Genomic DNA, 21,949 nt, shown 5'->3' on the forward strand with positions numbered 1-21,949 from the left:
GGAGGAGCCTGGGGCATAGCGAAAGGCAGTCAGAAAGACCCTGGTGAGAAGCTGGGGACCCAAAGCTCGGGGTGCCAGGGACCGCCGCATCCCCCAGGAGCAAAGGCCGCTTTCAGGGTCCCAGCAGGCTGTGGCTCCAGAGCACGGAGGCTACAAGTCCCACGCCGTCCCTTGTCCTGCCACTGGAGAAGACAGGCTTCCTGGTGTGGGGTGAGCGCACCGAGATGGTGCTGGACAGGCAGGGAGCTGAGGGTGTGGGGACAAAAGACAACGGGACACAGCCGGTGCTTTCCAAGCTACTTTACTACTAAGTGAACAGCATGCAGCCGGACCTCCTGGTCCTGAGGAAATCATTCATAGGCAGCCAGGAACCCCACGGCTGCTTCCTCACAGCGCAAACAGCCCTGCACCTCCCAGAACCCACAGACACTCCCCTCCTTAAAAAACCAGCTCCACCAGCCCACGGATCGTCCCCCATCCACCGGGACAGTCCCCGTGTGTGGCCTTGTCCTCACCTGAGGCTGTTCCTCAGGAAACAGGCACGCCAGAGAAGGAGAGATGGTCCCCCAGTGAGCCAGGCAGCCCCCCAACATCCCCTCTGCCTCCCCAGCCGACACTGGCAGCCTCTCCAAGCAGCTGCTGCTTCTCCCAAGAGCTGCACTGGGTCCCTCCACCGCAACACAAACCAACTTAAAAGAAGCCAAACTGGGGCAGGTAAACCTACACCCCCAAAACCCAGAACCACTCCCACGGGCCGGCCGGGGACAGGGCAGCTGTCACGGCCCAGGCCAGCAGCCCTACCCTCCAGAGCCAGCTCTCAAAACAAACCCAAACAAACTCAAAGCAAAGCTGGAACAGGACCAGGTCCCCAGCAGGGCTCGCACGCCACTTCTGTGGCCAGCAGCACCACGTCTGGTGGCTCAGGTTCAACTCGTGGTTCGGGCAGAACGGCTGCCTACGTCTGCTGGCATCCTGCAGCAGAGAGGAAAGCGTCAGGCTCTGCGCGGTGCTGCGAGGACCAGCACCCCAAAACCCCCTCCCCTTGCGTCCTCTGCTTCCGACCAGGAACCCCACCTGGAGCTCAGAGCCACCAGGGTCACACTTGGTGGGTGGGTGACAGTGTTTCAGCCCTGCCTGTCGGGCTGGGTCCCCCCAGGCACTAGAAGCACCGCAGCTCCACGCTCCCAGAAGATGCTCCAAGACTTTGGGAAAGGCAGGGGGTGGGCAGCGATGCCGTGCCACGACTCACCTAGCATCCAGAGAACCTGCAGCGCCGCTGCAACCTTCGCCTTCTCGTGCCCGCTCCCGCCTGGCCCATCCTGCCGGACCCACGTGAACCCACTGAAGGGCACAGGGCACCCTGGGATCACCACCCGGCACCAGAACTGCAGCCACCCGTCGGGGTTCGCCCGGACGCACTTGGTGAGGAAGAGGGGGGTGCCCAGGAACCGCCTCCGGCACAGGGCGTTCAGGCAGTCCAGCACGTTGCTTGGCGCTGGAAACAGGGGCGGCTGCTTGGGGACCCCCGGGCAGTTGCCCCTTTGCACCTGGCTGGACGACGGCTTCTCCTTGCATGACTGCAGTTTCTGCTTCAGATCGGGCTTCAGCCAGTCCACCCTCATCTCCACCCTCCCGAGCCTCACGTTCCCTAGGAGAGACCGGCACCGGCTGGCAGGAGACGCTCGTGCACCCGCCCTCCAGTATCACCCTATCCCACCCCATCCCACCCCCCAGCACCTGGCTCAGTGACCCCCACGGGTGGTTTGGCACTGACCCACAGCGTACGAACTGCGCAGGACCCTTTCCCCTGCCTCCAGGACCCCTCACGCAGCCACAGGGCAGTTGCTTCTCCACCTCCTTTTGCTTACCAAGGCGGGCTGAGGGCTGCAAAGCTCAGGGGATTTTAGGAGCAGCCTGCCTTTAGGGATAGGTGCAAAGAAGTCAAAGCCAAATGCTTCCCAGCTGGGGCAGAAACAGGCACAAATCAGGACTCTGGAGGTTCTGACTGCACGTCTGGGGAGCCCGTCCCACCGGAGGGCAGTGCAATCACAGGGTGGAGCACTGAGGGGTAGGGCACCTCCATCAGTAGGGTTTAATAACTCGATCAAAGCTCTGGGTGCCCTGGACTGGTACTGGTGATGCTCCTGCTCTGAACGAGCAGCTGCCTGAAGACCTCCAGCAGCCCCTTGGCCTCACCACCACCAGGGCTGCACAAGGACTACTGGGGATCAGCCCCACTGAGGACAGCTGGCCTCCCTCGGGACACAGGGAGAGAACAAGGGACGTCTCAAGGCTGATGTCACAGCGCAGCTGAGTTCGGAGGTGGGATCGGTCCTTCCTTAGAGACACGAGGAAGACCGGCCCAAGCAGCACCCCACAGCACCCCGGCCTCCCCCTTACCTTCCACCAGGGTTTTCTTGGCCTTGGCAGCAGCCTGGTGCGAGCCGTATTTCAGCACAGCGAGCTGGGCCTGTTTCTGGCAGGGGCTGGTGTACAGGGTGACGCTGAGGACCCCCTCGGTGGCCTGCCGCAGCACAGCCTCCAGCTCCTGCTGGCTCACCGAGGTGGCCAGGCCATCCACGCTCAGCTCGCACTTCTCCACGCTCTTGCACACCACGATGGCGCAGCCCTCCCGCACCTCGAAGTTGTTCAAGGCAGCCATGGCCTCCTTGGCATCGCGCCGGCTGCTGTACTTGGCGTAGGCAAAGCCCCGGTTGAGCCCACTGAAAGTCATCATGAGGCGAAACTCGTAGAGCTTCCCCACGCTCTGGAAGAGCGGGATCAACACGTTCTCGTACATGTCCTGGGGCAGCTTCCCGATGAACACCTCCGTCCCAGCCGGCGGGGGGTCGCCCACCCAGCCTGCAGGCACACAGCGACACGGTGCACACGGGTGAGACCCACCTCGCCTCTGTGCCTGCCGGGCACCCTGTGGGCCGTGCTCCCAGGGCACCACGGTGCTGAGACGCTCTTCTCACATACCTCGTGGGGGGCCACCATACCGCCTCTGCCCGTTGATCTGCACCAGGCTGATGCCAGTTTCTTTCGTCCAGGCACGCAGGGCCATCTTATTGGCCTGGTTGATGCCGTTGGTCCACATCTGAGGAAGGAGATGATGCTGGCGCTCGTCTGAGCAAAGAGTTTTCCAACCTCCCAACTGGGGGCACCCCGACCCCATAAAGCACCTGCAAGTCCTAGCACCAGCCAGCAAGCGGAGGAGCAAACACTGAACCCCTCCGCCCTCAGGAAACCCGAGGAGCCTCTCCACAGTGCACATCCAAAGGACTACCCTACCCACTGTCCAAGGCTGCCCCAGGTGACAAAGTCCAGCAACTCTGGCAGAGCACAAGGACACCAACAGTTCCCCCACGGATGCCTGCAAGGCCTTTGAAAGCCAAGACACAGGCACTGCAAGAGGGGGCTGGAGTGCAGAGCTAAAGTGATCCGTCACATCATGAGATCCCAGGCAGGCTGGGACCCCAAGACAGCCAACTCTCTTCCACCAGCATCTCTTCAGGCTTCTGAGGACATTACGGAAGACCCGGAGATACCACCCGTGTGGCAACAGCATCAAGTTGTAGCTCGTTAAGTACTGCAAAGTCTCATTAGGGCCTCTGAAACTGCACACTGAGTGGGATTAACCCCAGCTCAGGCCAAAGGGCAGCCTGGCTGCTCCTCACGTCTCCAGGTGCATCCCCAGGTGCTGGCACTTTTCATTCTCCAAGGAATTTCACCTTCCCCGAAAGCCCAGAAAACACCTTTGGCTGGCGGTGGGGACCCATCCAGGGGAAACCTCTGCTGAGAGGGCACGGGAGGACCAGCCACGCACCCCACAAAGCCTCCTGCCACGGCTCTGCAGCTCCCGGGGCTGACTCCCACCCAGCCCAGGGCTCCTCCTCGCCCCCCGGCACCGGGCTGCTGCTGGCCGGGGAGGTGCCGGGCCCCAGCGGAGCCCCCCCCCCCGATGAGGTGCTAATGGGGCTCCCCACCACCCCAGGGGCTCCGCGGGGCACCGGGGCCGACAGCCCCAGCTCCCCCCCCCCCCCCCCCCCCCGGGGGCAAGCGGTGGGATGGGGGCGACTCCGGGGCTGGGGCTGGCACCGAGCTCGGCACCGCCGCCACCCCCCCGCCCCCCCCCTACGCTCCGCGACGGGGCAACGCACCGAGGCGGGTGCCGGGGGCTCCGCTCCGCTCCCCGCCCGCCGGCTCCGTGCGCCCACCGAGAGACACCCCCCCCCCCCCCCTCCCCGGGAAGGGCCGCACCGAGCTGAGCCGTTCCGCGCCCCCCCCCCCCCCCCAGCGCCGTGCCCCCCCCGCCCCCGGCCGCCCCCCGACGGCGCCCACCTCCCCCTCCATCGCCGCCGCCGCCGCCGCCGCTCCTCGCCGGGCTCTGGAAGGTTCCAGCGCCGCCACTCCGCCCCTCGCGCCTGGGCGGCTCCGCCCCGGGCGGGGCTGGGGGGGAGGGGGGGGGGTCCCGCCGGCAGCGCCCGCCCCACGACCCCCCACCCCCCCCGCCGCCCCCCCCCCACGACCCCCCCCCCTGCCCCGGGGCTCGGCGGGAGGCGGCCGTGGGCTTCAAACCCCGCCCGGTTCGGGGCGCGAAGCTGGGGGGCAGCGAGGGGAGCTGGGGCCACCCCGAGGCACTCTGCGAGGGTGCACCCGTGAAGCGGGGAGCCCCCCCCCCCCCCCAAAGGGCTGGGGGCAGCTCCAGCCTGGCTGGGGGGGGCTTTGGGGGGGGGGGGGGCAGCAGCAGCGGTGGGAGCGGAGGCCAGGAGGGAGGGGGGCGGCCGTGACATTTCAGCAGCAGCAGCAGCCGCCGCTCAGCCGTGCAGGTGAGCAAATCCCTGCCCCGAGCAGAAAGGAGGGACAGGAGTCACAGACGGGGGGGGGACGACGGACACAGACAGATTTATTCTGTTTCTGGGAGCAGAGCCTTCCCCTTTGGCTCGGGATAAGGTCACCTCCCTGCAGCCAGAGCAGAGAGACGGGGCGGGGATGGTTATTCAAAGCGACGGGAACAAGAAGCTGCAGCCAAGACCCCCGGGGTCTGGTGACAGCCCAGGGCTCCCGGTGTCACCGCAGCGACGGCAGGCCGGCGTGCGCCAGAGCCGCTCGCAAAACATCTTCCCAGCGACACACTCGAGGGCCAGGGCACGTCGCGGGAGTCGGTGCAGCCGCTGCTGCCGCCGGGAAAGGGAGGGCACGAGACAAGAATAAATACAGCTTCCAAAGGCCCCCCCCGACCCTGCACCCGCTGCGGCGCGGCCTGGTGAAGGCATTTACGGGAGGAAATCTGTCAGCCTGAATCCAACACACGAGCAGACGTGTCCGGGAGGGGTTTAAGGCTGGCTCGTTCGCATCCTGATCTCCTCAACCAGGCTCTCCCTGCGAACGTTGACCTACACAGAGGGAGCACAAAGTTGCTTCAATCCAACACAAGCAGCTTGATGTACCGTGACCTTCTCCGGTCCCAGAGGGCTGGCCCGCACCGCCGTCGTGGCCGTGTCTCAGGAGATCACAGCGTGGTGCTGTCGCCAGCCCCTCTATGGGGACCACGTGGGCTGCAGCGTATGCGGAGCTGAACCTGCGAGAGGCAAGCACCTGCCTGCAGCCCTGCCAAGCCCTCTCCTGCCCAACAATCGTGACAGAACTGCTCTTCCCACTCTTTCCTACTGGTTCCAAAGCCAAGACCAGTGCACAGACCAGCACTGGTCCCACCCATTCCAAGAGAGCACCTCCAGGACCTTCACCACTGATGGTGGAACCACTGGGCAAAAAAGCACGAGCAGCCACACAGCCCAGCGAATTGCCCCTCCCCGTCCCAGGCTCCCGAACCGGGAGGAGTTCAAGGAGGCCACATGCTGGGAAACTGCAGAGCTGGAGACAAGAGTGCTCCACAGCGCCGGGGAACGGCACGGGGTGAGGAGCTGGCAGGTGAGGTGTTACAGAAGTCCCTGGAGAGACCACTGCTTGACAAGATCTAATGAGGAAGCCAACGTATAAAACCCCGAGAACCTGTTCTAGGGGGCTTGGTGGCAAACTGGCAGCAGGGCACGTGCTCCACAGCAAGTCAGGAGGGGCTGAGGAAACTCACCCAGTCTCCAAAAGCGCACCCACAAGGCCACCACCACCAGTCTACAGGCCTCCCCCCCCCCCCGGAGTCTGCCAGCCCTGGCTCGCGCCCCTCTGCCCAACTGTGCGGGGAGAGCCTGCCCCTCGCTGCAGCTTCGTGGAGCCTTGGAGGCTTTTCACCTCCCGTGGCCGTGTCTCACGCCTCCGATCTCCCCTTTGGGCGCTACACTCAAAACGCGGGCCAGCAAAGCCACCTTGCTGGGTACGACCCGCTGGCACCCCCGCCGAGCAGGGTACAGATGGCTCTGGAGCGCTGGCCTGAGCTGGGATGAAGGCTCCAGCAGCTCATCCCCCTCCCACCCAGCTACCACGGGGCCTCACCTCCTCCCGGGTTGCCACAACCCGCAGCTTGACGACTCCATCCTTGAGCTCCTGCTCGCCCACAATGGCCACAAGAGGGATGCCCGTGTCCTCGCAGTACTGCAGCTGATTCAGCAGCTTGGGGTTCTTCTTGTACAGCACTTCTGCCTGGAAGAGAAGCAGGGCACACCACCACCATCAGCCCCCAGGCCCGTTCCTCAGCAGCCCCTCAACCAGGCACTGCTGGGCCAGTCCGCTGATTGCCATGTGGTGAGCGTGGGGGGCTGTGGTGGGGGAGAAGACGGGCTGATGGAGAAGGCTGTGGGGGGCTGTGGTGGGGGAGAAGACGGGCTGATGGAGAAGGCTGTGGGGGGCTGTGGTGGGGGAGAAGACGGGCTGATGGAGAAGGCTGGGCGTTCCAGCTAACGAGTAACGCCACACAGCTCAGAGCTACTCACAAGACGCTGCTGATCCTGGGAAAGCACCAGGTCATTAGTTCTCCTCAGTGTCAGACCAGGGCTGACACTGTTGCAGAAAGCACCAGATTTAGGATTTTAGGATACTGCTTAGGAATCCCCTTAATTTTCCCATCTTGATTTGAGTATCAAGAATTCTAATTAGTAGCTATTAGGAGGAGAGACTAATATTATTTTGGGAAAATAAGTCTCAAATGGAATAAATTATCAAATATAAAATAAAATCTGCATTGCCAATGCTGCTAGCAGACCCCTGTAAAGCCCCAGACCTGAGCTATTCATTAACCGATGCTCTGTTAGTGGTTAGGAACAAGGACAACGTGTTGCAGTCCAAGATGTCTGCTGGACAGGATTTATGATGGTGCCCACTGTGTGTAATCTTTGAATCGTGACCAAAGCAGGTACGAGCCAAGAGCCTGCGAGCCAAGGACATGTGCCTTGACCGAACACAGTCAATTCGAGGAGTGGTCGAGACCTCCGACTCACGGACCACCCACCCAAATTATACCCCCTACTCACAAGGGAACAAGACTACGACAGAGGCTGCGCGCTCATTTGCATCAGAAGCGAGAAAAGAAGAACCATCATCGAGAGGATGGTAATAAATATGCGTTGTACAGACTGCCTAGGTCTGACGGTGGACATCTTTGGGAAGGATCCCATGTCCCCGGTGCGTGTCGCTAATAAAGGACGTCTCTACTCATCTAACTTTGGGTAGAGAAGTTTTTCTCACCACTGCAGGTTTGCACCACCTGTGGTGTCCCCGCAGGGCCAGGAGCCTGCCAGAGCACCCATTCTCCTCCACTCGGCCATCGAGGGAATCTGCCCCCCCGCAGGCAGGGAGCTGGGCCCTGCCCCACAGCTTGCCTTCGGCCTGCGGAAGACAGCCCAGGCTCCTCCCTGCCCCGCTCCCCGCTCCTTGCCAGGCTCCGCGGGGTTTTGCTGGCAGCTGCAGGGGCTGGAGTGCTGCCCGCTTTGGGAACCCACCGAGATAACGGACACAGAGCAGCGGCTGCAGCGTGACAGGGCTAACCAAGCCACGCTGCCCAGCCCCTCCCGGGGAACACCCGAGCCAGGACACCGAGAAGAGGCCGGCTCCGTGCAGGAAGGCAGTCTGCTGCCACACCTCCTCCCCGGGACGCCTTCCTCCCAAAGCAAAGCCAGATCTGGTCCGTTCCCGGCACACAGTGGACCGGGCAGCTCCTGACCTCGCCATCACTTGGTCATACCTTGATTCCCGCGTCCCACAGCTCGGAGATGAGCTTCAGACGCTCTTCAAGGAGCTTCTTTTGGGCAGAGGCCACCAGCACCTGCGTCTCTGTTGTCCTGATCTTTTCCTCAGAGGCCTAGGGAAGGGACGAGATTCAAAACAGGCCACGGACATACAGAGATACCTGAAACTCTATGAGCAGGACGGGTCACCACCCCAGGCCCATGAATTTAGTGGTGAAGAGAGCAGGCTCCATGGGATGAACAGCATAAACTCAGGAGAGTCGGGGAGGCCCCATCCTGGAGCAGAATCTCATCTTCTGCAGTTGTTCCATCATCAGGGCTTCACACCACCTCCCTCCTCCGCCGCAGGTGTGCACACACCAGAGCATACGCTGAGAATGAGCAACTCCCCTGCCACCTTCTGCCTAGAGACTGCTCCTCCCCACCCAAGGGCCTCCCAGAGATCTGCTCCGAGCAGCTCAGGAGCAGCAAGCCCAGCAGAAGAGGACAGAGGCAGCTGCCTGCTCTACAGCTGAGCTGGTAACTGTGGGTTAGATTAACAACAGCGAGCTGAGATGCTCCCGCACTGTCAGGAGTCACCTGCTGCCATGGCAGAGGCTGGATACTCAAAGTGGCATTTTCCAGCTGCTGCGTTCACTGACGGGAGAAGCCTTTAAAAGGTCACCTGCAGAGGAACAAACCTGGCCAGGACTGGAGGCGGTGGGGGAAGAATTCAGTTTCCACTTAGAAATCCCAATTGTGTCTGGCTGCCAAGAAAGAACTCCCCACCACAGGCCTCTGGGGGAGGGAATAGTGCAGCAGCATTTGGGGAGCCTACAAAGACCTATTTAGCACCCATTGATCGGGATGGAGGACAAGACATTGGTACAGCAACTCTGAGGAGGGGGAAATAAGGAAAAAGGGACCTGGGAAACCCCCAGAGGCACTGTGCCCCCGGCCCTGGGACACGCGATCCCTGCGTGGTCTCTGCAGTGCCTTGGGCAGGACGTGTAGACGCGCGAGGCTGCTGCCCCCCTGCCCCCCTGGCAGAGCAGCCAGGGGGTCACACGGGTGCCTAACGCAATGGGGAACACCGAGGCACCTGACCTGGGCACCCGGTACTGCTGAGGATTAAAGTGCCCCCTCCAGCTGCAGCGGAACAAGCCATGCCTGGGGACTGCTGGAAGAAGGGTCTTGTCTCTCTGGGAGCCCCAGAGATCATCTCCCGAACCAGAGAAATTTGGAGACTACATCCTGGTTCTGACTCAGGCTGCAGAGCTCAGTAGAGGCCTGGCTGGCATTTCCATCAAAGACTGCAGCAACAAAGACTCACTTCAGCACCTGCTGGACTGGGGGTACATGGGGGAGATGCAAATTCTTGCCCTTTCTCCGTGCTTGGTTGAGCACCAAAGGCACCTACCTCCACTCTCTGCTCTAGGATGGAGAAGATCCGCTCGATCCCGATGCTGACCCCCACGCAGGGCACCTTCCGTCCCTTGGGATCAAACATCCCCACCAGCCCGTCGTAGCGACCACCGCCAGCCACGCTCCCAACGCTGACCGGCTCCTCCGCGTGGTCCTTCTCCTGCTGCAGCAGGACGGCCTCGAAGATCACCCCCGTGTAATAGTCCAGGCCCCGCGCCAGGCTCAGGTCAAAAGAGATCTGGGGGACACGAGGGGAGCCCCGTCACCGGGCGCGCTCGGGGGGGCCCGGGCTGCCCGGCCACGCGGCAGCGCCCCCTCCCGCCCCCGCCCCTCCTCACCTGCCCGGTGATGCCAAACAGGGTCAGGTACTCGAACAGCAGCTTCATGTCCCCCAGCCCCTCCCTGGCCGCCTTGTTCTGGGACAGCTCTGGCTCCTGCAGAAGCCGCTCGATCAGGTCCAGGCCACCTGCGGGAACCAGCCCTGCCTCAGCTCCGCCAGCGCAGCCGCCCCCGCCGCCGCGGGCCCGGCCGGCGCGGCCCGGCAGAGCGAGGCCAAGGGCTCGGCCCCGCCGCGCTCACCGTGCAGCTGGACGTAGGCCCCGATGCGATCCGCAGCCTCGGGGGAGAGCCCCTTCTCTCCTACCATCTCGCTCCTCACTTCTTCCCACGGCACCTGCGAGGGGACAGAAGAACATCAGCCACTGCTCCAGGGATGTGGTCTCTCCCGGGGAAGGTCTCTGGTGGTCCTGCCCCATACAGGTGAACAGACCGTATCTGCCCTCAACGGACCTTTACAGGGCAGAACCCCATCGGCGTCAGCGTGGTTCCGAGGTGCAGGAGAGAAGCAGCAGATCAAATGCTCTCAGAGAACGGTCCCATGGTCACAACTCCATTCCTTGTACCTCTGCACAGTCTGTTTGTGTCCCAACCCTGCACTCAGCAAAGCTGCCCAAAGACTTGAAGCCCCAGGACAAATACTGTGGTTTTGATTTCTGGCCAGAACCGAACACGGGGACTGTAAAAACACCGAGTTCGAGAGATGTCTTGCTGTCATGGGTTCCCTGGTTACAAACACCAGTCAAGAAAGCGTTGCTGGTCACACCTACCACCCGGAAAGGTGTGAGGAGATGGCTGGGTGATGAGAACACCCATTGTAAGCAGCCTACGCTGCAGCTTTCCCACTGGCCAAGGGGTCAAAAGAGAACCAGAGTCTCAATCACATCCAGCTGCACCGAGGTAAATCACAGCACTTCAGTACGAAAGCAAAGAAGTGACGCCATTCTAAAAAAGCCTAATCCTCCCTCCCTACCGCTTTTCCACGCATACAGAGCCCCAAAACCTACGCTTTGGTCGTGCCTTTGCGATAGGTCTCACTAACTGACCTAAGAGAGCCTTCCTCTAGTTCACTCCCTTTGACCGTCAGATGAGGCCTCCAAAGGAAAAGGCAAGTTCATCCTTGAACGAGGCCACGTGCACACGAGACAAGACACAAAGCTGCTTTAAGAGGGGTTCGCAGGAAGGTCAGGAGCGCTCCTCCAAGCAGCAGCTCAGCGTCCCCCACATGACTCCGAACACACACAGGAATGTGCCTCCAAACTCTGCTTCAGACCCTGAGCCAAGAAAGCTGATTTTTTAGGTCGCACTGCATTTTAAGGTTCCTCTTCCTTAGCTGTTAGTGGAGGACCGTGCACATATTTACAGACCCATCTGCAGCATCCTTCTATCTGACCAGGGCCTACAGTTGAGACAATCAGCTGCCAATAAAGCGTTGTAACTACACTGGCACCTTTCCCTCCTCCCAAAGGGCCTGAACCCCTTGGAAACCTTCACAACAGCCAGTGCTCTTGAGGCAGCTTGCTGAGCACAAACCTGTGGGTGCCTCCTGCCTCGTGGCTTACAGGAGCAGCTGCACACAGAGTGGGCTCCTCTGCGTCACACCACACCCGAGTAAGCCACGCAAACAGCCACGCCTACACACAGCACGTTTTGCAAAAGTACCTGTGCCGCGTGCCCAAATCGGCAGAGGTGTGAAGGAAGGGACCAGGAGAGGTGGGACAGGTTACCACCAGCTCACAGCAGCTGGAAAAGAGACTACGGCACCGAGCAGCACGCTGTCGCGGTGACCGCGTCTGCCCTGCCAGGATGCCGCAGAGTCCAGGCCGGCCCCACGGAGCCCCGTTCCCAGCAAAGCGTGCTTGCCCTGATGGCAGCCACAGATGAGCGTGAAGACATGCTGTGGGGGCATGCAGCGCAGCACACCACCAAACAGACCAGCCTTCCCCTGCCCCGGAGGCAGGACGGTGCCGCTGGCGTTATTTTTCAGATCCATGTTTCTGATTTCTTACTCCTTCTCCCTCAAAATCCGTTTCTCTACTTACAGGTAAAAGAGAGAAACCTCACCCGTACCCACCTCCCTTCTCTCTGCCACCTCCCTGCCGCTCCTCACCACCTCCCGAGGGTCCCACAAGCAGCCAGCGGCAGGCGCTGCCCCGTGGTGCCCGGCTCACGCTGGAACGGCCCGGCCGGCCACGCGCTCGCTGCGCACTCCGTGTCCCCGGCAGGGACGCCGGGCATCGCGGCGCCCAGCGAGGGCAGCACCGGACCGGCTTGCAGGACAGCGTTGGCAAACAGGGCCCTGGCCACACAGCTCTGGCAGCCTGCTCCCCTCTGGATTCCCATCACCTCAGCCCCGCCATCTGCCAGCCGACTGCCTGACGGGCCGTCACGGAGGGCTGCACTGCTCCCCTCCTGCGCTGCCACGGAGGGTTACTGTGAATGTCACGCTCGCCTCATGACCGAGCTCTGAAGTGTTTGTGAAGGTAGGACTGGATGATCTTTCAAGATCCCTTCCAGGCTGGGCTGTTCTACGATTCCAGGACACAACTGTGATGCCTCACGCCACCCGACTGAACCTGACGCGTTTGGAAAGGCTTTTCAACACCACGGCCCAGCCTGGGGGCAGGTTTTCATGATCCTGGTTCATAAGCAGCAGCGCCTTAAGGCGGCTAAGGTTTGGGATGTGGAACCTCCAGTGTGAACAGCATTTTTTCCCCTCCCTCCTTTCCATTTGTCAGGACCTCAGGGGATACTGAAAGGGAAAGCACAGGATCCAGTTTTCCTACGTGACCACTGTGCCCTGCCCGCCTCCCCCCCCAGAGAAAGGGCGGGGAACAAGAACAACTCAACGTTTTCCAGCCAGTTCTCACGGACCATGGTAAGAGCAGCCCAGAGGGACAGAGACTCACTGAAACTCCAGCAGCAGCAGTTGCAGCCCAGGGCTCCAGCCCGTACCTTATCCAGTTTGTCAACGCTGGAGCAGATTGTTCGGAACTTGCTGCCTGGGACACCGCAAACTGCAAACATCCCATCGAGGATGCGCCGATCGTTGACCTGGGGGAGAGGCAGCAACTCATTAACCGTGAACCCAAACAGGTGCTTCACTGGGTCCGGCCTCTCTCCTCTCTAGCTTTAAGCACAGAAGAGAACCCAGCAGATGTCTGCGGAGATGTGTTGCCCTTTGCAGTTTCTGTCCCTTTCCCGCCCCTGGGAAGCTAAGCCCTCCCTGCCCGCAGCAGGCCAGCTAGCACAACTGACTCCTCCAGTCCTGGGCAGAGCTCTCACATTCTTCTTCTGAAGCCACCGACATCTCCACTGAATGGAGAAGAAAAACCAACAGGGCCTATGAGTCCTCTCGGGTGGACACATAAAAACAGCTCAGGAACAAACCACGGACTAAAGAGGTGAATTCAGTGCGTTACCCTGCTCCCAGTGTAAGAGCAAAGGGACACCTGATTATGGTAAAACCTCACTAACAACTGTTGGGGTTTTTTTATAGTATAGTATAGCGAATTCCATAGTTTAATTATGCACTGCAATAGTAGGTAATCAAGGCCAAAAGCTCAGCTGGACTCAACATTTCCATGCGTAGTGAGAACAGCTACAACTAAATTTGCCAGAGACAAAGACTGCCGGGGAGCGGGTAAGCCTCCAGCACCAACACGGCCCCGACAGTGGCTCGTGGAAGACAAGAACGACCGCGGGCAGGTCACTCTGCTGTTCCCCGTTGCACGGGTGCCTTCTCACCCTCAAAAGCGTCCGCGTTCACCACTGCCCAGGCACACGGTAGCTGGATGGGCCGTTCCTGTCCGCAGCTCTTCAGCTCACCCCAGACAGGTCCAAGGGCAGGTAAGCGCCCCCCTACTCAGCGGGCGCTGCACAGAGGAGTGCAACACCCAGCCCACACTGCTCACCTCCCCTGCAGAGCCCAGCAACGACCCAGCTCGGGGTCCCTCTCGGAGATCCCACCACCCTCCTGCATCAGGCACTCCTCCCCATTGCTCTCCTACTGCTGTACACCCTCCTCCCCATCCTGCCTGACCCGCACCCCCAGCACCGCTGGCTGCCGCACCAAGGCAACGGGCGTTTGGAAGCAAACAGCAAGCTCGACCTACAGCAGGGCACGACTCTTCTTCTGCAAGAGGCCTCAGCCCCAGAAAGGACTTGGTGGGAAGGCAGGAGTCTGCAGACAACACGGCACACACCGAGATGTCCCTCCTGAGGGGGCATCGGGAGCTGGGACGAGGGCAGGGATCCTGTGCCAGAGCCTGCGTTGCTGCAGGCCGGGAATACGACAGTCACCCGGTGAGCTGGCTGCTGGATGGTCTGCAGGGGACTGGGGTTAGTGCTAGAGAGACCTCTGCTAACTGCAGCCTCAGGAAACTTCCTTGCTTCCCCAGCTGAAGGCAAGTCCGAGCTGAGGTCCAGCCTTTCAGCACACGCCCCATGAGGTGGGATGAACTTCTGGATCAGGCCTTGGTGGGCATGAGAGCAGGACCAGGCGCTGCTGGTAAAACCACAGAACAACGGCGGCCGCTTCCCACCGTGGCACAGAGCCACCCGCCCAGCCCCACCTTCACAAGGAAGTCCCCGAGCTGCAGGTCACTCAGGATCTCGTGCACGATCTTCAGGCACTCGGCATCGGGAATCATCGGGTCGAACTGCCCGGCGATGTCAAAGTCCTGCAGCAGAGGGAAGGGCAGTGAGCAATCCTGCGCCGCTGGCAGGGCCGCAGCCACACAGCTTCAGCTCTGCCATCGACAGCAGCTTGCTTCCAAAGAGCAACAGAAAGGGGATGTAGGGGAGCCCTGGCCCTGGCCAGCAGGATTCAGAAGGGACAGCGTGTGGTTTGTGACCCTCTCTCGTGAAGGCAGCAGCGCTCTCGCGTCCGCTGCCCCGCAAAGCGTTTGCACCCTGCGCCGGGGCCAGCGCCGTCTGCGAGAAGCCGCTCTGCTTCCCCCGGCTCTCTGCTTCGGGAGGTGCGGGGCTGCCCCCCGCCTGACACAGCACTTTGCTGTGCGACACACTTTGAAACCCAGATCTTGGAAAAACAACACAAAGGAGACAGGAGAGCAATCATCAGCAGTTAATAAATAGAACAAAGGAACGAGGAAGGGGAGGAGAAAGCTACTTATTATTGGGTATGACCTAAATGCCAAATGTTTCGCCTTGATAGTGGTTCCTCCTGAAGGCTCTGCTATGGCACACGGAAAATGTGGAGGTGATTGGTGGCAGCCAGCATGGCTTCACCAAGGGAAAATCCTGCCTGATGAATCTGGTGGCCTTTTGTGGTGGAGTTCCAGCATCAATCGACAAGGGAAGAGCAACTGATGTCGCCTGTCTGGACTTGTGCTAAGCCTTCGACACTGTCCTGCATGACATCCTGGTCTCCAAATGGGAAAGACACGGATTTGAGAGATGGACCACTTTGTGGATAAGAAAGTGGCTGGAAGGTCGCACTCAAAGAGTTGTGATCAATGGCTCAATGTCTGCGTGGAGACCAGTGACAAGCAGTGTTACACCTCAGGGATTGGTACTGGGACCAGTGCTATTTAACACCTTTGTTGGTGGCATGGACAGTGGCAGCGAGTGCACCCTCAGCACATTTGCTGACAACACCAAGTTGGGTGGTGAGGTCAGCATGCTGGAGGGAAGGGGTGCCATCCAGAGGGACCTGGGCAGACTGGAGAGGTGGGCCCAGGCCAACCTCATGAAGTTTAACAAGGCCAAGTGCAGGGTCCTGCCCCTGGGTCGAGACAATCCCAAGCAGAGTTACAGGCTGGGCAAGAATGGATTGAGAGCAGTCCTGGGGAGAAGGACTTGGGGGTGCTGGTGGGTGACAGGATGAACCTGAGCCAACAGGGTGCGCTTGCAGCCCAAAAAGCCAACTGTATCCTGGGCTGCATCAAGAGAAGTGCGGCCAGCAGGTCGAGGGAGGCGACTCTGCCCCTCTACTCTGCCCTCGTGAAAACCCACCCTGAAATCCTGCGTCCAGCTCTGGTGCCCCCAACACAAGAAGGACATGGAGCTGTTGGAGAGAGTCCAGAGGAGGGCTGCCAAGATGGTCAGAGGGTTGGAACACCTTTCCTATGAGGATAGACTGAGAGAGTTGGGCTTGTTCAGCCTGGTAAGAGAAGGCTCCAGGGAGACCTCTTAGTGGCCTCCCAGTACCTGAAGGGGCCTACAAGATGGCAGGGGAGGGACTTCTTACAAGGGCCTGCAGTGACAGGATGAGGGGTAATGGTTGGAAGCCGGGCGATGGCAGGTTTAGACTAGATACAAGGAAGAAGTTCTTCACCCTGAGGGTGGCGAGTCACTGGTGCAGGTTGCCCAGAGCAGCTGTGGCTGCCCCCTCCCTGGCAGTGCTCAAGGCCAGGCTGGATGGAGCCTTGAGCAGCCTGGTCTGGTGGGCGGTGTCCCTGCCACGGCAGGGGGTTGGAACTAGATGATTTTTGAGGTCCCTTCCAACCCAAGCCATTCTGTGATTCCATGATATGATTCTTAGGATGTTCTTTTTTTAATACATACGCCAATCAAGTTAATGATCAGGGAAGAACACAAGGCAAGCGATCTCAACTGAGGTACAGCTAAAGTTTCAGCTGTCAAGACAGAAAAAGAAATCAGAAAGCCTGGGTGGTGTCCACCAGTGATTACCAGATGAACTAGCACGTAGAACTAAAGATCAACAGGAGACGTTTCAATAGGCTGGTACCCCATGAATGGAAAACAGCAAAGACAACATCACTGCTCAGAGAGAAGTAAAACACAGAAGCAACAGACTCCCATTTATGAATCCCCAAATGCAAAGTCTTCAATGAGATTTTGAGTACAAGAATAATTTTAATTAAGTGGGTAAATTTCAACACGGCTCCACCAAGCTTCCAAAAATCACTTGGGGCAATGGAGAAGGAAAGAGATGAGATCACATCAGCTAATCCCCCTCAGCTCAGTGCAAGAAAGGCTGATGCAATCCCCATGGAAGTTGGGCAAGGGCTGGTACAGTCAGGGAAGTGCCACTACCACTGTACGTAGCACAGGTGAAATCTCACTGAAAAAACCCAACCGAGGGCTGGTGAATTGTGTCTGAGAAAAGATGCAGAAGAAGCTGCTGGGCTGAGCAAAGAAGCAAAGTATCTCCAGGGAGAGAAGGTAGCAGAGCTGGATTTATGGAGGGGGGGGGGGAAGATTTCTCTAAACATTTCCCAAATGTTTATCTGGGAAAGGGGAAGAATCCATACCAAGGGACAACAGCTACCATTTAAAAAGCCACACTGGCACCAGGAAAAGTAAACTGTCAGACACAAGGAAGTTTAGCCTGGATATTAGAAGACTATTTCTAGATAGAAGACTAGACTAGATAGAAGACTATCCTAGGAGTGAAATCTTGGAACAGCCTTTCAGATGAGACAGCAAGTGAAGACCCCCAGTTGTCTGGAAATGGGAATTCACCAAGCTGGAGCTGGAAGGTATCCACAGGGGTTGTATGCTGGAACAGGAACATTCTCCAACAGGAACTCGTTTGCAGTACGATGCCCTGGGGACTGTCAGTACAGCGGAACAAAGCCATTCCTTGGGGCTACCACTCAGCTGAGAAAGCCACAGAGGAAATTGCTTTCTTACCTGTTCTGTGATTTGGCCTCTGGCCCTTCTTTTGAATTAAGACCGACTGAGCACAGGACAGAAGTAGCACAGGCTGTGGCAGAGTCACTCGCTCGCCTGGTTCACTTGCCCCGCTAACACCCCCAGGAGTTCAACTGTTGTCAGATTTGGGATCAGAAGGAAATTTTTCTCCCCCATCAGGTGGCAAGTACTGCGGGACGGAGCAAGGAGCTGCTCTTCTCACAGGGCGAAGCAGGCCAGACACCTGGGGGCTGCACTGCAAAGTTCCCCGATACACCAGCACCCTCTGTCACAGCCGTCCTCGCTCTCCCGCTCTTAAGCGGCTTTTCACACCCCCAAGGGCACGCGCTAAGGAGAAGATCAGCGGATCCTCCCAGGCTTTCCCCAGCCCCAGGGGAGGCCCCCGCAGGGAACGCAGCCTCTGGGCCTACGTTTCCACAGCACCACGTCCCCGCAAGCGCCGCCCAGCCCACAGCCTCGCCCCGCAGCGGCCCTGCCACGGCCACACTCACACACTGGTAGAACTCCCGGTAGCGGCCCCGGGTCATGGCCGGGTTGTCCCGCCTGTAGACCTTGGCGATGTGGTAGCGCTTGATGTTGGTGATCTTGTTCATGGCCAAATAGCGAGCGAAGGGCACCTGAGCCGGGGGGTTAAGGGTGGGAACCGGGAGGGCTCGCCCCGCCTGGTTATCAGGCGCAGGCAGCGCTGGGCCCTCGCTATCTCCCCACCACCCAGCGCAGGGGGGTGCACACCCGCGGGCAAAGCACCCGCTGAGAGACGGCTGGACTTGCCACAGGGGGCTCTGCCCCCCCGAACCACCCCGCCTGCTCACGCTCTCCCTGTCGGTACGGGGTCAGAGCCAAGAGACCGTCCTCCCTCCTCCTCCTCCTCCTCCTTCCTTGCCCTCTGGGCAGCGCTGCCCCAAAGGAGGGCAGCAAGGGTGACAAGCCCCCTCAGCACCGGCCGTGGCAGGATACAGTCAGGTCATAGCGCAGGGACAGCAGCTCTCCTCCTTGATCTTTCAGATCGTAGATGAGCTTTGAGTCTTCACCGTACTTCCCTGTCAGCGTCTCCTACAACAAAAGGACACAGGAACAAACAGCATCTTCAATAAGAGGGGTCAGTCCCGGGGCACACAGAAAACAGGGAGAGAAAGGGAGGAGGTGGAAGAAGGAAACTGAGCCCTCAACACATGGAGAGCTTTCAACTGCAGGATCCTCATCAGCTCAGCCAGCGTGCTGTGCCCTCCCTCACCTTCAGCTCAAACACTGGAGTATCAATGACTTCTGCTCCGTGGCGCTTGAAGCAGGTGACGATCGCACTGAAGACCCTCTCGCGAATGGCCATCTGCTTGGGGCTGTAGTCCCGCGTGCCCTGGGGTGAGGGAAGGAAGAGCCAGGTGTGATCACCAGAGAGATCAGGTCCAGACCCCGGATTATCAGGAGAGACAGTAAAAAGCAGCACCAAAACCCACGGGAAAACGTCCGGACACAACTCGGACACGATCTGCCATGGTCTGCAGAGCTAAATCTACGTCAGGAGGAGTTTGATGATGCAGGAAACAAAGGAGCTAACACAGATCCAACAGTCGAGAGTTCAGTGCTTTCAGGGCAGGGCAGCTAGGATCTGTCCACAGCTCCAGTTCAGAGGCAGTAGCCAGACCCCTGCAGAACAAGCCACCCTGAGAGGCGGCATCAGAGGACAGGCACCCTTTGGAGCTGTGGAACAACCAGCAGCTCCACAATTTCCAAACACACCCAGAGAAACCATCTTTTCAAAGGGCAATACCTGTGAGGTGCCCACCTACTGCTCACTGGGACGTGCTCCCTTTCAATCGCTGTTAAGTCACTGAATTGTTGCGGTGACCGCCTTTAGGCCCTCAGCAACGCGTAAATCGCTGCTAATTAACCAGACCTCCCACTTTCATTTTCCAGGGACGGGCAGTGAGGCAGGAGGAAGCAGAGGGCAGGCACTTCGTAACACCCCACCTGCAGGTCGCACAGTGAAGAGCAGCTTTCAGCAGTACACTGACGTGGCTGAGACAGGCTGGAAACCCAAGCTGTGTCTCCTTGGCACTTACAGAGCTGCAAAATCCTCTCTCCACATCTTTAAACAGTGAAATACCCTTCCCCTTTCCAGGTCTCACACTACAATCACATTTACCAGAAGATACGATAAAGAAAATGGACAAGGGAGACAGTTTTGAGCCATTTCCGAAGTCAGCAGCATTAACACAACCTGTTTATTTGTGAGCAACACCCATAACTGCCTCCCTGCCCCAGTGGGGAAGCACAGCTGGTCTCTGGTCAGCTGCTAGCGATGAGATGTTCAGGTTACAAAAGAATTTCAGCACAAATCACACTGTGGACACTGTTTGCAGGGGCCTGAAGACTGCCAAGCTGCCCCTGTAGGAAGGGTCCTTCTGCAAGAGGGCACAGAAATGCCAGCAGCTGGCCAGGCCCGCTCGGCACACGGGATTACCCACCCCCACGGGCCAAGGCAAGATCAAGAGCTTCGAGACCTTTCTCGCTCCCCACGTTTCACCACGTGCTGAGCACCCCCGGGAAACGCCGCCGGGCCCCTGGGTTCCTTCGGCTGGCTTGTGCCCTGCGGCCCCCCCGCAACGAGCCTCGCACCAGCAGAGCTGCGCCCCGTGCTCCCCCCACCCCCCAGCAGCTCCATCCTCTGCCCAGGTTAACAGGGAATGGGACCAGCCTGAGGATCCCTGATCCGTGAGGGCCAACGGCTGCAGGTACCCATGGGGTCGGTGCTCCTAGAGCTGCAGAGCCCTAACCCTAAACTCACCGGGGCAACACAAGTCATGACCTTACTTCAAACAGCACAACCCAAGCAGAGATGAGACCTCTCACACCGGGCAGCTAAGGCAAAGCCTGACCAAAAGGGCATTTAATTTCCTGACCACACCAGCTAGCGGTTGCCTTGTCACAGAAGCACCAGAAAGCCTGGCTGTCTGGGTCGGATGTTCTCAGGGACACTTTCACCCCTCTCTCCCCTGCTGCTAAAAGGGAAACAGAAACGAGGCCAAAGACAGGCAAGTCTGTGCCGAGGTTTTGCACGCAGAGGTGCGTGGAGGGAAGAGGTCGGGCATGCAGAGAGGCGTGCGAGGGTGGGTGCGGGGGGAAGTTACCTTCGGGGTCTTGAGCACAAACTTGTGTTTCCCCTCATCTCCCCCCAGCTGCGCCTTCATCTCCAGCAGTTTCGCCACCTCCTTCGCAATCTGGGGAGGGAACAAGGCGGGAGCTGGGGCTGAGCCTCCCCGCCGGGCCGAGCCCACGGGCCTTCCCTGATACCTTCAGCCTCGGCACACCCAGACTCCCCAGCCTCCATATATCCGCTGTTCCCAGTCTCCCACAGCACCCAGAGGGGCATTCCTTGCTCCTCTCCAGTACGTCCCACTTCTGCTGCGAGCAGCCCAGTCTCAGCATCCCCACCACTCCCCGGCCCCCACAACCTCCGTTACCTCAACACCTGCCACCCCAGCCCCCACACCCCCCCGGCCTACCAGGCTCTGCACCACCAGCTCCTGCTACCTGCACCCCAGCACCGGGAGTCTCCAGCGTCCTCCTCTCAATCCCAACAGCCCCAAGCATCCTTCTCTCCAATCTAACACTGGTGTCACCAGTTCCCACTCCCAGTCTCCGCTGCACCCTCTCCCCAGGCACCTCAGCCCCTCCGCTCTCCAGCGCGGACCAGTACTCCCATCTGCTCCACGCCCCTCTTCCCAGTGCCACCGCCCCTAGCCCAGCACCACCTGCCGCAGTACTCCCAGTTCCCCACAGCACCCTCCCGCTAAGCCCACTAACCCCCATCACCTCAGCAGCCCTCTCTCCAGCCCAGCACCAGTACCCCCGAGCCCCTCTTCCCCATCCAACACCCCCAGTGCCGCAGTCCCCTCGCCTCAGGCCAGCTCCCCCCCCCCCCCCTCCCCCAACCACACCAGTCCCCCAGTCACACTGGTCCTCCCCCAGCACCCCATTCCCAACAACCCCGAGCCCCTCCCTCCCCAGCCCGCAACCGAAACCCCGCCAACCCTTTCCCAAACCTCGCGGGGGCGGGGGGGGGGGGGGGGGGGAGGAGGCGCTCTGGCACCAGCCGCACCTCGTCGCTATCGGCCTTATCCTGCTTCAGCCGCCGCACCGCCTCCGCCTGCGCCCGCACCGCCACCTCCTCCGCCATTGCCGGCCCGCGCCTGCGCCCCGCCGCGCCTGCGCCCCGCCGCGCGCCGAGAGCTGCGCCTGCGCCCTCGTGTTGCCGCGGCGACGGGCGCGCGCCTGCGCACTGCCGCGCCTCAAGCTCGGCGCCGAGGCGGGCAGCGGCGGGAGGCGGCGCCGCCGCGAAGCTCGAAGGCAGCCCGGGGGCGAGTGCGGCCGTTCGGTTCGGTTTCTTTAATATATAAAAGTACAGTGTCCCTCCACGCCCGCCCCGG

The 21,949-nt window shown here is 60.1% G+C and overlaps 2 protein-coding genes across 3 annotated transcripts; both read right to left on the bottom strand.

Moving 5' to 3' along the window:
* Positions 1–907: 907 nt before the first annotated feature.
* On the bottom strand, positions 908–3,817 carry DND1 (DND microRNA-mediated repression inhibitor 1). Of its 2 annotated transcripts, XM_086470950.1 has the most exons (4): positions 2,983–3,817; positions 2,401–2,862; positions 1,250–1,648; positions 908–972 (listed from the first exon to the last, which is right to left on the bottom strand). In XM_086470950.1, the coding sequence occupies exons 1-4, from the start codon at positions 3,569–3,571 to the stop codon at positions 956–958; spliced, it is 1,467 nt and encodes a 488-aa protein (XP_086327076.1). In that variant the 5' UTR covers positions 3,572–3,817; the 3' UTR covers positions 908–955. The 2 variants fall into 2 exon arrangements, with proteins under 2 accessions (XP_086327076.1, XP_009948055.2); XM_009949753.2 differs by lacking the exon at positions 908–972 and having other exon boundaries at positions 1,087–1,648.
* A 1,085-nt stretch (positions 3,818–4,902) lies between these two features.
* Positions 4,903–21,699, bottom strand: HARS1 (histidyl-tRNA synthetase 1). Its single transcript, XM_086471266.1, has 13 exons — positions 21,622–21,699; positions 20,651–20,740; positions 18,757–18,876; positions 18,480–18,575; positions 18,014–18,139; positions 14,456–14,563; positions 12,837–12,935; positions 10,125–10,218; positions 9,884–10,011; positions 9,541–9,783; positions 8,138–8,254; positions 6,454–6,600; positions 4,903–5,399 (listed from the first exon to the last, which is right to left on the bottom strand). The coding sequence occupies exons 1-13, from the start codon at positions 21,697–21,699 to the stop codon at positions 5,340–5,342; spliced, it is 1,506 nt and encodes a 501-aa protein (XP_086327392.1). The 3' UTR covers positions 4,903–5,339.
* Between the last annotated feature and the right edge of the window lie 250 nt (positions 21,700–21,949).

The sequence above is a fragment of the Leptosomus discolor genome, chromosome 10 (assembly GCF_034619465.1).
Source record: "Leptosomus discolor isolate bLepDis1 chromosome 10, bLepDis1.hap2, whole genome shotgun sequence".
Lineage (NCBI taxonomy): Eukaryota > Metazoa > Chordata > Aves > Leptosomiformes > Leptosomidae > Leptosomus > Leptosomus discolor.